General features: G+C 47.3%; 1 protein-coding gene across 4 annotated transcripts in view; it reads right to left on the bottom strand.

The window, feature by feature from the left end:
* CYTH1 (cytohesin 1) overlaps positions 1-15,844 on the bottom strand; it is a 58,409-nt gene that overhangs the window by 14,444 nt on the left and 28,121 nt on the right. For 3 of the 4 annotated variants that reach the window (XM_088661500.1, XM_088661499.1, XM_035104206.3), the window contains exons 2-6: positions 5,595-5,677; positions 3,690-3,754; positions 2,274-2,340; positions 1,525-1,643; positions 262-342 (exon numbers count right to left, since the gene is read on the bottom strand). In XM_088661500.1, coding sequence (XP_088517626.1) covers positions 262-342; positions 1,525-1,643; positions 2,274-2,340; positions 3,690-3,754; positions 5,595-5,677 — 415 coding nt within the window. Of the gene's footprint in view, positions 1-261; positions 343-1,524; positions 1,644-2,273; positions 2,341-3,689; positions 3,755-5,594; positions 5,678-11,349; positions 11,534-15,844 lie in introns of those variants that run through there. The other variant, XM_088661501.1, reaches the window with a different exon arrangement.

The raw sequence follows: 15,844 nt of genomic DNA, 5'->3' as shown, positions 1-15,844 counted from the left end.
GGAAACGAGCACTTAAGTCAGCTCAGCTGAGTAGGGCTGTGAGCGAAGCTGCCACAGAAGTAACATTCCTCGGTAGAAGGGCTGTGTGATGTGCCAGAGACTTCCAAGTCACATATTTCCCTCTGTGCGTGCACTGCAAACCACTGCACTTTCCTAGGGAGCCCCATAGGCCATGCGTGTCCTCTTCTTGCCTTTTCCGTGCAGGAAGAGAGAAAAATGACACACCTCTGATTCACTCACAAACATCCTGCTGCCACTCACCGCAGTGCCTGGACAAGGTTGAGGTCTGTAAACTCATGCAGCTCCACGAATGAGTGCAACACCTGGATATTGAAATCATCTCTGCAAGGAGGCAAAAGAATAGGGGAACATGTGAGAGCGACCAAACTCACCTATCCCATACAGCTGCCAAACCCCTGCTGCTGCTGCCAAGAACTGGGCTCTCCTCCTGCCCTGGCCTGGATCATAGGAAGGTGCCTTATCCCAGGTGGGACTCTCTCTCCATCTAGTCCAATATTGTCTGTTCCAGTGGTTCCCACATTTCCCCATCCCAGCATGGACTACCGGATAGTCTGGGCAGACCGCTTAATGATTTTTCTGGCTGTTGCAATGTGCCATGCTAGACAGGGTATGTTTTTAAATTGTGTTTTATTACTCCTTTTATTTCTTATGTATTGTATTTTATTGTGTCCACAGAATTAAAATCGAAACACAATATAAGAAATAGAGGAAGCAATAAAAATGCAATTAAAAATCAATTATGAATGTTTGATGCCATGGAGTTGCCACCTCCCATCTTCAACTACAAATCCACAGAAACACCTGGATGAAGTTTGCGGACCTCTGGTGGTCTATATGCACCAGAGTTTGGGAACCCGTGGTCTATTCTGACAGGCAGTCTTTCTCTAAGGAAAGACATGTAGAGAAGGTTCTCTGTCATGACTTGCTACCCAACCCCCCATCATTTTAATTGCTACCCGATCCTGGATCATTTTAACTGGAGATGCCAGGAACTGGACCTTCTGCATGCATGCAAAATATTCAGTGTTCAGTCAATTCTGGGCCTTGAAGATGGCCTGGTGTCTATTCTTAAGGAGTTACCAGAAGTCTTCCAAGAAGCTTCAGAGTACAGGCAAGTTATTTCAAGGCTTTAGGTGTTATGCAGTGCTGAAGTACCCAGTACTGGCCAGCTGCAGCGAGAGCGATTCTGAAGTCCCACACAGTTGAAATAGTCACAATTTCAGTTGGCATTCCTCAGCTGTCCCCTTCAACTAGGTAAGCAAAGCTTGGGTCAGGTCACAGAAACCCTCCAATTAGCCAAGGATGCTACAAGGTCCTGACTATGAACTCCTGTTCAGCTAGTCCACATGGGAAACTCGAAACAATGGGGCACTGGCAAGAGATCTCTTGGGACCCCAAGTTCTTTTCCCGTTTCTTGAATGCCCATGAGAGATAGGAACCAAAGTCCATTATGGTAGTGGCTATAAAGGAAGACCAAGCCCCAAAGCTCCCTTCTCCCATTACCTTTCACCCAAGTAGTCGCCAATGGCTGTCTTGTTGAGCCCTTCCCCTTTGTAGAGGAACTGGGCAATGTCATCGCGGGTGTTCTTCAAGAGGTCGTTCTCTATCAGGAACTGGATGCCCTGAAAGCACAGAAAGAAGAGGGTGTCTCTCTGCATTTGCCCCTGCACAGGACACGCAGGTACAGGAACCCCAAACACCTCCAATAATGCACAGAATGCAGATAGTAAATTTGAAATGGTCAAGCTGTGTCTCATGCAAAATAGTGGCTTGCCTAAGACCATTTAATGGGTTTTGTGGCTGATGTGAGATTTGCACCAGTGGCTTCCTGGCCCGCAACTAGTTCCACCTTCCCTAGGAGCACATGTGCCTGTTTGGGCATTTCTAGCCATTTGCCAGGATCAGTCACCCTGAGACCCGAGTATCCCAACACCATGCCAAGTCCACAAGTCACGTTCCGGTGAGCTCTGCTGCTAAGGAACACCCCCCACCTTAGAGCTCTCCTTTAGGGTGGAACAGGGAAACAACAGATCTTGGGCACTTGCTTCCCAAGAATTCCTGAACAGGAAGGAATTGCTCAAGAACAGTTCACACAAATAATGTTGTGGAAAGAGAACAAGGCAGATGGTGAGAGACACACACAAGCAGAGTAACCACAGATGACAGTAGCCAGTTTGCCTGCAATGAGGGACCTTGTGGTGGTCCCTGGACCACACCTGTTGCCAGCTCCATAGTAAAGAAGTGTTGGTTACCTTCTTAGGGTCCATGTTGAACTTCTTCCTGCCCATCGCCACCTGCTTGTTCCTCTGCATGGTTTTCCTAGAAGGCACAAAAGATTTGGGTTAGAGACACCCCCACCAAGGAGCAGCATGGGGCTGTGCCACTTCATCAATGCTCCACCTGCCTACATCTTAGTCATAGATATGAGGCAGGCTAGGAAATCAGGCACTTTTCGTTGTCTGACAGGGTGCATCACACATGCACAACCCCCCCCCTTACTAACGGCAAGCCTAAGTTTCTAAACACAAGGAAATACATTCTCCACCCCAAGAAATAATGAAGACCTCTTGCCACCCCAGCTAAGTTTGGGTGGAACTTGGATGTCTTCCCAGCACTAAAATGGAGCCTACAGCAGGGAACTGGCATACTAGCAGACTGGTTTCTAGACCATATACTGTGGAAGAGGAGGAGGCCTCCTGGGATGCCCTACATGACAAGGGCCTGGAGTCCGCAGGCTTGGGCAAAGGAAGCCACACTGAGTGATTGAAAGAGACGTCACATGTCAGTTTCCATTGACAATTTGGGCCACCTAATCTGTTGGTGACTCCATCTGCCTCAGTTCAGAGTTAACTACCTGAGACAAGGAACCTGCTGCCAGATGGGGAAGTGAGACCAGTCCTAGAAGAGAGGTTTTTTTGGGGGGGGGATGGGACGACTGTGGGCAAGACAAAACCTAGAGCCTTTAGCGGAACAGGCCAGGCCAGAGATCCCTGATGATATTTAAGGCAAAACAGTAGCCTGGGAGATTTTCGTTCCACATGGTTACTTAAAGAGACTGAACATTACAACCAGCCAGCCAGAAAACACACACACACACACACACACACACACACACACACACACACACACACACCCCACTGTCACCTCATTCTTCTCAATAGATCAGCATGATCTTCTTTTTGACAGGCTAGAGGCTCAGCATATATGCCTCAATTGTAAGCAAAGCTGCTCTACATGAACAGAGCCGGGATTAAAATGTCAATTCTCAACACAAGTGTGATGGAATCCAGACCAAGGGAATTCCATTCCTCAGACAACTGAAGTCAGCAAAATAGGCAAATCTATTTTTACTGGGCATCTGAATGGGTCTCCGATAAGTCTTTGGAGTTATTCTTCAAGTTTAAACTCTTGTTTGCCTTTAGATATTGTTTTATCCACAGCATGAAATGTGCAATGTTATCTGGACTGACGTTCAAGTATTGCTCCTGGTAGAAGGGGTTCTCTTCTGTTTTCAGTGGGCCGATTTGACCCTGAATATCCATTCAAGTTAGAATTCATGCCAGCTCTGCCGTGCAGGTTTCTGCTTGCTTTATTTCTCCCTATTTCTTTTCTCAGAAAGCCCCCCAAAATATCGCCTTCCCCATTCCTCCAGCACAAGCGCCACTCACCTCTCTTCTGTAGAGCCCAGGTTCTCGATTTCATTAGTGACCTCTGCTATCTCATCTTTCAGACGCTGCAGAGGAGAAGAAAGGCAGGGGAATGAGCACACCATCAAGTGGGGCTCTTGGGGGGGAGCTTTTGGGGAATTATTACTCCAGCTTTCTCTGTCCTCTTATGCCTTTGCCCATGCTCATTAATCTAGGTTTGAGGATCAGTTGGGTTGGGCAGAGGGAGGATGCATAGAGAGCAGAGGAAAGACTTCTCCACAAAAATCCAAGAGCCTGCAAGGTAGAAGCTCAAGGGTTCAACAACAGAACCTCTCCCTTCCTGCGTAAGGGGAAACCCTGTTCCCTTCTTCGGAGACTCATCAGATACAGCTTAAGCCAGCTGCAGGCACCCACTGCCCTGGGAAATGAAGACCAGAGAGAAGCCTGCCTGTCTGCCTGACTTGGCTCAGAGGTAGGCTGGGCTATGGATGCCAATCTGTGGGAGGCATCAGCATGCTGAGCTCTAGGAAGGAAGGAAGAAGAGCGAGCCCCTGGGGCTAACACAATTACTGGGCTAATCTCATTAGGAAGTGTCCAGCATATGGCAGTGATTAGCCTCTCCTACTGCCTTATTTATTGCTGATAGAACTGATGAGCAGCCCTGCCAAGCCTGGTACCCATGAGCAAGTTGCCACAGGAACAGGCAGCCCATGTCAGAGTCAAGCAAAGGGTAGGCCTTGCTGCCTCTGAGGGCATGGAAGGAGTGGGACGCAGGGAAGAGGATGTTCTCCCGGCATCACTTTGGAAGGCGCACCCCAATCTTCTTAAAGGTCTACACCAGGCATCCCCAAACTGCGGCCCTCCAGATGTTTTGGCCTACAACTCCCATGATCCCTAGCTAACAGGACCAGTGGTCAGGGAATATGGGAATTGTAGTCCAAAACATCTGGAGGGCCGAAGTTTGGGGATGTCTGGTCTACACCAATACTGGCTAGTTACAGCATCTTTCCTTATATGGGAAAGATGGAACAGGTTGACTGGGAGGTGGGGCTGGTTGACATAGAATCTTATATCCGCAACCTTCCTTCTACCTTGTCATGTCCATAAGGTACATCAACCTGACAGGTCAAGGCTAGAGGCGGGTGGAGATGCCCCTCCCCACTAACTTGATGCTTCGACATGGAAGCAGCACTGGATAATCAGACCCCACCCCCAAGTCATTTCTCACCCCCAACCCCTGCTGGGGTGGCCAGAACTGTGCCTGGCTGCTGATCTGCAGTGACGTTTGCCCAACACACCTGCTGTGCACAGCCTCAGGGCTGCTGTGCACAGAATCCTCTGAGGGAACAGGAGCAGGAATAGCCATGCACTTAATATCCAAAGAAAGAAATGCCAAGGGTTTCGTGCCCACAAAGAACCACTTGCTGCTAACCCAAGATGTGTGTGTGTTTTGGGGGGGGGGAGTTTCCACTGTGGTTACTCAGGATGAAGGTAAAGTAAGTCTACATGTGCTCAAAGGCATTCTATTTTTGTGTGTGTCATATTTCCAGGGCCAAGTCATGGCACTGAAAACAGTTAAGCCCCAAAAAAGAGGAGGTGGAGGAGGGAAAGCAAGGACACACAGAGGCACAAAGTCTGGAAGCTACAAAACAGCCACCAACCCTTCCTTGGAATGGGAACTGGTAGGAAGCATTGTGTCCGTCTTGTGCCATACATACAAACCCCATTAATCCAGCAATTACTTGATCACATCTTAGGAAGCTGCGTTAGACCCAGTCAAAATCACTGGTCCATCCAATTCCAATATTGTCTATACTGACCGGTAGGGAATTTCGCAGCCCTGCCTGCAGATGCCAGAGACTGAACCTGGGACCTTCAGCATGCCCTCCTGCACCCTGCACACCACACCCCTATCCCCCCACATACCTGTATATCTGCCAGCAGCTCCTGCTTGCGTCGGCGGATGTTTTCAAGTTCTTGACACTCCTCAGGGGTCAGGTCGCTGGGCACTGCCAGGGTAAAGAGACAAAGAGAGAGTTGCTTACAATGGGTGGATCTCAACAAGGATATGATGTTCTCCTGGCAGGCCAGGGAGACTGACGCAGCAGTCACAATCGCACCCAGAACTGCTTGCTGTAACCAGAACATGCAATAAACCCTTGGGGTATGCAACATATGACCTAGCGTACACATTTTATTCATTCCACTGTTGATTCCACTATATGGCATTCATCAGCACAATATGTGTGATGACCACTTGCTGATATGGGTTGATGGTGGTGCTGGGTTTTTTTGGAGGGGAGAAATAGTCCAATTTATGAGGCTGGAACAGCAAACCAATATTTGCTATGACAAGCCAATGGGGCCACCATTGTTAGATACAGTGTGTATCTGTTAGATTCTGGGAGCAAACAGGCTATGTGTTTTACATGATGCCTTGCTTGTGCATTTCCCAGAAGCTTCTGGCTGGATAGTGTTGGACACAGAATGCTAGATGAGATGGATCCTTTTGGTAACTGAGAACATAGCAGTCAGACAAGTCAGAAACTGCTTTGCTTCAACAGTGAGTAGCATCAACTTCCCACAAATCATTTCTTTCCCACTCCACTCCAAAATCACCAAGCACAGAATTGCTGCACTGATTTCTGCATATTAGGTTAGAGAGACCTGTGTTTGATCACTAGCTGTCAAAGCTCCATTGAACACAATTAGATCCTACTTTGAACAACAGAGAGGAAGACATTATTTCTGGGAAGGGAAAGCCACAGAAACATATATAAATAAAGGTCATTGTGAAGGTCAAGGCAACTGCAGGACTCACAAGATAGAAGCAACATTCTAAAACATGGAAAGCCATGGTTTGTTGCTGGCTTATGAAGCCTGGTTTATTTTAAATATGGCTTGGTGTTACATGTGAACCCAGCACCCTTCCTTAACTGTGGTTTGCTTGGCCAGCCCACCCTAGACACTGATGAAGCTACAAAGAAAGGAGGCAAGAACAGCTGGAAAACAAAACTGACTATAGAGTAACAAGCCATGGTTAGTTTGATTCTCTGTGGGGCAACCTCTGGTTAACATGTGGATTGTTAAGCAAACCATGGCTTAGCATTATGTGCAAACCAGAAACTCTTCCTTCTAGGTAGCCATTAAAAAAAGACACAGATGTCTCTCACACATTGAATCTTGCCAACCTACAACCCAGTCTCAAGATTCAGGAATCGATGCTTAAGCAAACATTTTTGGAAAGCTAAGCTCCCCCAAACCAGGCTGTTTATTGCCAATGACATGAAAGGCAAGATTAAATTGTTGCAAGTCTTCTCCTGTAGGACTTCCTCCCCTCTTCTCTGCCTGCAACACATGAACAGGTTTGGGGAGGGGTGGGTAGAAAAGTCCTACTGCAGCAGTGGACCTTGTTCCACTGACGCATACATCACTGAATGCTATGTTGAATTCTTCCCAAGGCTTCTCCTATTAAGCACCACCACCACCACCATAAGGAAGGATCTAAGGCAGGCATCCCCAAACTGCGGCCCTCCAGATGTTTTGGCCTACAACTCCCATGATCCCTAGCTAACAGGACCAGTGGTCGGGGAAGATGGGAATTGTAGTCCAAAACATCTGGAGGGCCGAAGTTTGGGGATGCCTGATCTAAGGCAATCTTGATCCTCCTTAGTAAATTAAGGATGTAGGTGTGCTGCCACAAGCATCAGGCAACGGGGGCAAAATTTGCCATCATACATACACAGCAATGTCATACTTCCAAGAGATGGCCCACTAAACCCACTGCAGTCATTCAAGGCTACATTTCTGTTTTTGCCACTGTCCAAATGACCCCTCTGAAACAGTGCTAGGATACACGCAGAGCACTGCACAAAGGTGACTTGAAGCTGCAGGCCTCAGACCACAGGCCAGCTCTCCTCCTTTCTCATGTGTGAGCCCAAACAAAAATAGAAGCACTTAAGAAGGCCACGTTGGCTGTGGCTTCCTGGCAAAAAGACTCTTGTTGAGCACCCCAGAAAGAGAGGCAGGACACAGCACATGAAGGTAATGATCCACCCCAGAACTCTGTCTTGCATCTGTGCGGCATAACATACAGTGGATTCTCACATCTGCAGCTCGCAGCATGAGACAGACATTTCCCAAATACCACTGGAGGAATTCAAGCAATGCTCCAGGCATCACATTCTAGTCTCTGCGGGCAAGGGGAGTGTCTCGGTTTGACCCTGCTGGGAGCATTGCTGATTCAGCTGCTTTGAGATGGGGAGAGGCAGGACCAAGCCCAGAGGTCAACGGAGGAACAGAAGGCAGGTTCCACCATCCTGACCATACTACTGCAGTTGCCCAGTGGGGAACGTCTACCCAGACAGTCAGGGGCAGAACATGGTGGTGCTCCCTTGCCTTATGAAAGGTGTATGGAGAGCAGCGGGGTCCCTGTCCTTAACAGGGAGCACAGACCCGTAGCTGGGGTGGGGAGCTGGGCTCCAGCTTTGAGGGCTATTTCAAAGAGATCAGAGTTCCTGACACAACAAGGCTCCATTGTGTGGCTGCTGGAACAGAGAAGCCAGAACAAGGGAAGTGCCTTTTCATTGCTTTGCAGTTGGACACGAGGGCAGGAGCCCAAAGCCAAGATACTGCAGCCGCAGCATACAAAGGAGGTAGCTCTTAAAGAGGCAGTGCCTCCCCGCCTTCCAACAGGCAGGGCAGGTGGGCCCAGAGCAGGAGCTCTGGGAGACTTAAAGCTGAAATTCAGCATTCAACTAAGTACCGGTAGTTATATAATGCATTAATTGAATGGCACTAACTGGAGTGGAGAGAAATATACCAATCTCCAAAAACTACTGTGCTCTCTCAGAAGCTTAACAAAAGCAAAGCGCAAGATCTCACAGAGGGCCCCTCTTTCCAACAGCAAGTACAGTGAATGTGCTGGTAGACCTTACTCCTGGATACTCGTCGTTATCTTGTTTCCAAAAAACCCAGCACCTAAGGGCTGGGAGCCCCTAAATATGTGCAGAATTCACTCCCAGAGGTCTGCCCTTCCTTTTGTGAATGGAAAAGTGCACTCCCCCAGAGCACCTATCCTTTGGGGAAGAAATGCCTGGAGTCTGAAATGTAGCATCCCATACAATGTTTTCACAGAATTGTGGAGTTGGAAAGGACCACAAGGGTTATCTAGTCCAACCCCCTGCAATGAAGGAATCTTTTTTGCCCAATGTGGGGCTCAAAGCCACAACTCTGAGATTAAGAGTTTCATGCTCTACTGACGGAAACCAGTGGCTTCAGCTTGCTCCTCCCCCACCAGACTAGATGATAAGGCTTATTGTTGAATGACTACATGAGAGGGGGAAGTGCAGGCGACATTCTAGGGAGGACAACTGGTCTGCATGAGATCCGAGAGACCAAGGAGTAAACAAGCGGAGTGCACCCCATGGAACAATGTCCAGCATCTCCACGGTCCTCTTTGGTGCGCAGGCATTCTGAATCACAGCGCATGTACTCTGCCACAAGCGCAGCTGGCCCTCCTATGTCATATCCTGTCGAGTTGGCAATTCTAGGCCCACGGCCCTGCAATGACTCCAGTGGAGCCATCCAAACCCTGGCTCGTTGGTTACAGAAACAGGTTTCTCATAAAAGGTTGCATTAGCAAGATGGATGGCAAGAAGAGCCATCACGACAGCCTTATAAACAGGCAAAAACCCACAGAGGTGAAATGCTACAAATGTCAATGTGTTCTCCACACACACCCTCCACTGGCCCATGCCTCTTTTCTGCATTATTGGCTCCACGTTGCCTCCTGAACTCTGTATGTCCCTGTTCAAAGATGCCGGCAATTGGTTTTGTCAACGGAAAAGGCTGGGCCTTTTGGCTTAATTGGGAGGAGAAAGTGTGTAAGCGACCCTTGTTCTGGCTATTGCTATCAACATGCAATAAAGCAGCTGACTGCCACATTCACATGGGCCTTCTTTATTTCATAGATCATTTGACCACAGTCAAATAATAGGCAGTCAATTGACTGGTATCTGACTGGTCAATTGACCTGAGTCCCAACTCCAGCTAAGTCAGTGCTGCAGATAAACAGTGGGGCTGGTAATTAGGAGAAGATGTTATGAAGGAGGGGCTGGGGCGTGTGTCTATTTATGTGCCTCCATAAGTATAGAGAAACACTAATAAGCAAAGGCACTCTGGGCTTAGTCCAAGCAAAATACTTGAGTAAACGACTTCCAATCAGCCGGAGGGGTAGTGCAATGATTTATCCAGAGAATCACCCATCAGCACAAACCCTGACTGCTCTAACCCCTACCACTTACTCTCTTCCCAGAGGACCAAGCAATAGGGGCTCCAACACCTGAAGCTATCAAAAAGAAAAACATTTTTTAACAATTCATTCAAAGCATTTGTAACCCATTCTTTGGCTGGAAATGTTCCCAGAGTGACTTACAAATCAATAAAAGCAACACAGTCCCTGCCATCCAGCTTACAGTCTAAAAAGGCATGGTGCTAAAGGAAAGAAGGGAAGGGGGAGCGCAGCGGGATGGAGAAGAGGAAAACAAGCAAAGACTGGTGCAAAATTCTCAAAACATACTTTTAGTGTGAATTGTGTTTATTTTATATATTTTATTAAATGGCCTGCTTTGCTTTCATCCAATGCTGTTGTGGGTCAAATGCATCTGCGCTCAGTCTGAACAGAGCTTTGGTCTGCAAGAAAGGGAAACCCTAGTTTGAAGGAACCTCCTGCCCTATATGTCAGCCCCAATGGGAGTCCTACTCAACTCCCAGAGACAATGCTGTCCTCTACACCCCCTACCAAAGCATATACAGGAGGATGTTTTGAAACAGGAAACAGAAAGCAGAATCACACTAACATTATTCTAAGACAAGGATGTTAGTGGGTTACTTCTATCCTTCTCATTTGTGTGCTCTTTCAGGGCCAACTCCCCCTCTTCCTCCCCTCCTCACCCCACCCAAAAAATTAGAAGCTTGAGCTTCTAATTTCTTCTTTTTTTCCAGGCCCACCGGCTGCTTGACTCCCTTGGGCTCTTAATGCCCACCCACCAATTCACACTCTTGGTTGGCTGCAACATAGATTGCCCCCTTTGACAGCCACCACTCTAAGCAGCCTTTCCCCTTTCTTAGTGCCTGTCTACTCTCTGAGCAGGGCAATGGCAGCCCATGAGGGTGGTGGTGGTATCTACCCCCACCCAATATCAGCCACTTCTGTACACCTTTCAGTTAGGCGCCCTTAACTTAAACAGCCCCGGAGCAGAAACATGACATTCCCACCCTGGTGAAAGCACTCTCTTCCCTCCTCTCCTGCAGACACTTTGGGAAAATCCAGTCCGCACATAAACATGGTCCCAAAGGAAGGCAGGAGCAACAACACACAGTGCCTTCCCCCTCCCCTCCATGCCTGGCATAATCTGCTGGGGAGCCAGAAAACAGGCAGGCAGGGGAAGCACAGCATGCTGCTGGATGGGGCAGAAAGGAGTGCAGCACCAGGCATGGCTATGACAGAAAGGCCAGGGACATGGTGCTCAGCATGGAAAAGACATTGGCACATGGCACCAAATGCAGCCATGAGGGACCAAGCAGCACACAAGACAGGGGGCCAAACAGGAGCAGAGAATTCCCCTTTGCAAACATAATACACAGGGTGAGAGAGGGAGAGGAGAGGGGGGAGACTTACCCCAGCTCTTTCTGCCCACTGTCAAAGTAAGCCCTGAGACGAACCATCAGTGCGCTAGTAGCCCATGTGCTGGGGAGCCCAGCCCTGTCAAGGAGAAGGGGCTGTGTCTCGGCCTCCTCTCATTCTGCTCAGCTGAGCTCCTCTGCTAGTGCTGCCTTCCATGGAGGATGACAGCTTTGGAACCGCCCACCTGCCGAGGCCTGGAGATTAACCCCTGCCTTTCCAGGCTGCAGCACAGGGAGGGCATGTGTGCAGGACATTGGCACACAAAGTGGGAGCAAGCAGCAAATACATGGAAATATGAGTATCGGACATGCTGGTTCTTTCAGAAGCAGTTTTACACACACACACACACACACACACACACACACCTGGGTCTGATATTACGAGTTTCTAGCAGAATTACATGCTCAAGGAGGAAATGCTGTTCAGTCTCTAAGGGAGATGCGTCTTTTTCCCTTACTGCCTTTCTCGTCTTCTCAGGACCCTAAAACAGATGCAGAAGTTGCAGCCACACATATGTTATTTTCGGTGCCTCACTCAGAAGCAATTTGTTGCTCCTCTCATTGTCAAGCATGCCAGAAACAAAGGCAGCACTCCTGCATCACAACACGCACACTCTCATAGTTTAATGCAGCTGAATAGGTGTTTAATCTTGTGAAACACAGACCTTAGGCACACACACACAGAGAGAGGCTTCTGATACCACAGACTTAAATATTGGAGAATTCAGCTTTTACCCATGGCATGGTGAAATTTGATCTTAATATCCTATAAATCAAGGTAAAACTGCGTAAAAATCATTAAAATGATTGCAAGTACCGGTAATAATATTAATATCACTAATAATATTATATAATACTAGCTGGCCCGGCCATGCGTTGCTGTGACTCATCCCTGTGATTCCCCCCACCCTGTCCCGATCCATGACGTATCCCGTCCCCTCCTCCCCCCACCCCGGGTCATCCCTGTGATTCCCCCCACCCTGTCCCGATCCATGACGTATCCTGCCCCCTCCTTCCCCTAACCCCCACCCAGGCGAGTCCCCACTTCCATTTGGCCTAGTCTGTAAAGGCGAGCCAAGGTGCTGTGGAGAGGGAAGGTTTTGCAGCTGCAGTACCAGTGTAGCTGCCGCTAGAGGGTGATGTTTTGTAACCTGGTTCTTTTCCCAGCATGCTCGACTGGGTCTCCTGGCTGACTTTTCAGGTCCTAAAAATGGGGTATTAGCTTGCACATGTGTGATATTTATATACCACATGTAGCTACGAACACTTGCATAGTGGCATGTGACGTTGTGTCCAAATTTCATTGCTATCGTTCAAGCGGTTTCGGTGAAAAGTGGAAACCAACGGACATAGCCAGTTTACATTTTTATATATATATAGATTATTATTATTAAGCATTACCTAACATTTGCATAAGGTAAAATTAAAATTATTTGGTTTCCCAAAAGCAGTTTATGTGCTTCTTCATCAAATGTAGACTTAACAAGCTAAATGTTGCCCGATCACAAAAATAGATTTGAATTCCTCATACCCAAAACCATATTTTTGAGACACCCCCCCCCACTGAAATTTGCAGAAATTAAGTTTCACACCCTAATGTCCTGACCTTGCTTATGAGAGTCTGCAAGCATAGGGATTGAAATGGGGGGTGACTTTTCAGAGGGGGTTGAGAACAAAGGGGGAAGACCCTTCATCCCAGACAAATGTGGGTTCAGCTGTGCAGCATTTTAGTTTGGTTTTTGTTAAAGTTTCGCATGCATGGCCACTTCATTATATTTAGCTATAGTCACATGCTTATTTTCTTGTGATTTTGCATAGCTTCTGCTAACCTTTTCAGAAGCTTCTTGTGAATCCGATATGTAGTTCCATACTTTTGACTGATGTACTCATTCGGAAGATCATGCAGAATATAGCATTATATTTAGTGATGGAAGAAAACAACAACAACAACAACATGTTGACCTGGAGTTGGTGTGTTTGAAAAGTTGCCAAATATTAACTCCTATTCTGTTCGTTCTAGGAAACATAGCACCAAAGTAAGATTGAAAGCCACATTTTTCAAAATAGAGAACGACAGCACTGCATCTGGCAAATTGCTTTTGGGGCGGAGCATTCAGGGGTGGTGTACATGCTCCCAAAAGATTTAGAATGCTGTTCTAAACTCTTCAGATTCTAATTGCAAGAAAATAACTTCCATGCACTTTGATACTTGCCCATGTGTTTTCAAATTCAGTACTTTCCTGCAGCTTAGTGAGCTAGAAAGCCAACCCTACAGACTCACTAGTGATAGAGTTCCACTTTGAGAAAGCCCCATTAGAATTCAGCACTGACAGTCCCATTAGATTTGTTCCACTTTTCCATTTTCTCCTCCATTTCAGACCAAACTCTCTGGAGCAGTAATGGAGAAGCAATGATGTGTGACTGGCTGGGTCCAAAGGGAGTTGCAGTCCAGCAACATCTGGAGAGTCACCATTTCCCCACCCTTCCTCTAGAGGAGCTTCTTCAAGCAAAGTCTGAGTGCTCAGGGGTCCTTCTGACACATTCCTCACTTTTATGCCACCTCTTCTAAGGCTTGGTTTGGTGCCTCTAAGCTAGCACTCCTTCAGGCTCTCTCAGCACAAGCTTCCCTAGCAGATGCTAAATCTCCATCATCTTAAGCTCACAGCAACAGCACAAACCTATGAATGTGTGTTCAGAAGTACTGCAGAGTTCGGAGATAGAGGTTATCCGCCTCCTATTACAGGGGAGAGACCAGGAGCTGACCAAGATAGTAGCTAAATTCCTCTACAGTGGTACCTCAACTTACGAACGACTCGACAACCAAATTTTTTTACTTACAAATGGGGGTAATGGCCGTGCGCTTACGAATGTCTCGACATCCGGGGGAAAACCGCGGCGGTTTTAGATAGGGATTTTTAGACTTACGAATTTTTAGATAGGGTTGCTTCGACTTACTATTTTTTCAGTTTCCAATGCATTCCTATGGGAAATCGTGTTTCCAATGGCGTTTTTCGACTTACGAATTTTTCGATTTACAAAGGTGCCTTCGGAACGGATTAAATTCGTAAGTCGAGGCACCGCTGTATCTGATCTTTTGCCGCCGAAGTACATTACAGGACCCTGTCCTTCCTGAAGATCCACAGAGGTGAAATAGATTGCCAGCCTCCTCTTCCTTTAGGCAAGTGACTGTACTGATGATATGGCGACATGATTGTACTGGCCAATTTGTTTTGAATGTTTCTGGATGATGCCAATAAAGGTTTTGATTGATTGACACTGCAGAGTTCAGTAAGTCTTACTCCCCAGCAAATGGGTATGGAGTACCTCAGTGGAGCAATCTCTCAAAAGGCCTCTCCTCCTCCTAAATGCCCTAAGAGCAAACTGTCCCAAGATGCAATGCATTCAGATTATGTTCCCAAGATCGGTTCCACCCTGTTGTGACACCAGACCTACATACAGGTATCTGTCTCTTCTGCTTCTGGCATTGTTTGAACGTCTTTCCTAATCCTAGTTACAGGTAGGTAGCCGTGTTGGTCTGACATAGTCGAAACAAAAAATAAAAAAATTCCTTCCAGTAGCACCTTAGAGACCAACTGAGTTTGTCATAGGTATGAGCTTTCGTGTGCAGAAGTGTGCATGCACACGAAAGCTCATACCTATGACAAACTTAGTTGGTCTCTAAGGTGCTACTGGAAGGAATTTTTTTATTTTTTGTTTTCCTAATCCTAGTTGCAGATTCAGGTTCTGAACCCCGGAAGGTTTTTTTGTTCCTTTGATTTCTCCCATGAAGCCTTGGACTGGAATCCAAAAACTCTTCAACCTAATTGGGGAAGTTTAAAAGCACACACAGACCCTCCTGGTGCCACCTCTTCATAATGAGCACTTCTCTCCCCACTGCCCCTTGCATACATAAGGGCATCCCTCCCCACAAACCTTGAAAACAAGGTTTGATTCATCCCACTCCCCAAATCACGGCTACATAAATACAACTTAGCTAACTAGATATGACAGCGTCTTCAAGAACCAGTGTCCTTGTCAATGACACTTTGTCATTCCAATGACGCATGGCAAGATCCACAAGGCAGCCCACAACAGCAGGCAACAGTGGAGAACAAGCAAGATGAACATGTGACCAATTCCACAGAGCAGTTTTGTGGCTGCCCCTTTAAACTCACCACATGGCAAGCCATTTGTATCCTGCAGCTCATCACAGAGAACACTGTATTTTACCAGCACACCAAAGGAAAAGACAAGGCTCAGTGGTAGAACAACTGCATTGCATGTAGAAGGACCCAGGTTCAAAGCTTGGCATCTTCCAGCAGGCTGGGAAAAGACTCCTATCTGAAATCCTGGAGAGCCACCACCAGTCAGTGTTATGCAGTCCAGTGGTTCCCAAACTTCTCTATACCAGTGCCAGATTAAACCCTGTGGAGGCTCCTAGGAAGTTGAAATATTGGGGGCTCTCTCTCAAATTTTCTCCCAAAAAGTTT

This window comes from Zootoca vivipara, chromosome 2 (assembly GCF_965207765.1).
Source record: "Zootoca vivipara chromosome 2, rZooViv2.hap1.1, whole genome shotgun sequence".
In the NCBI taxonomy this organism is placed as follows: domain Eukaryota; kingdom Metazoa; phylum Chordata; class Lepidosauria; order Squamata; family Lacertidae; genus Zootoca; species Zootoca vivipara.
Note: the sequence above shows the minus strand (reverse complement) of the source record. Positions and strands in the feature narration are given on the sequence as shown.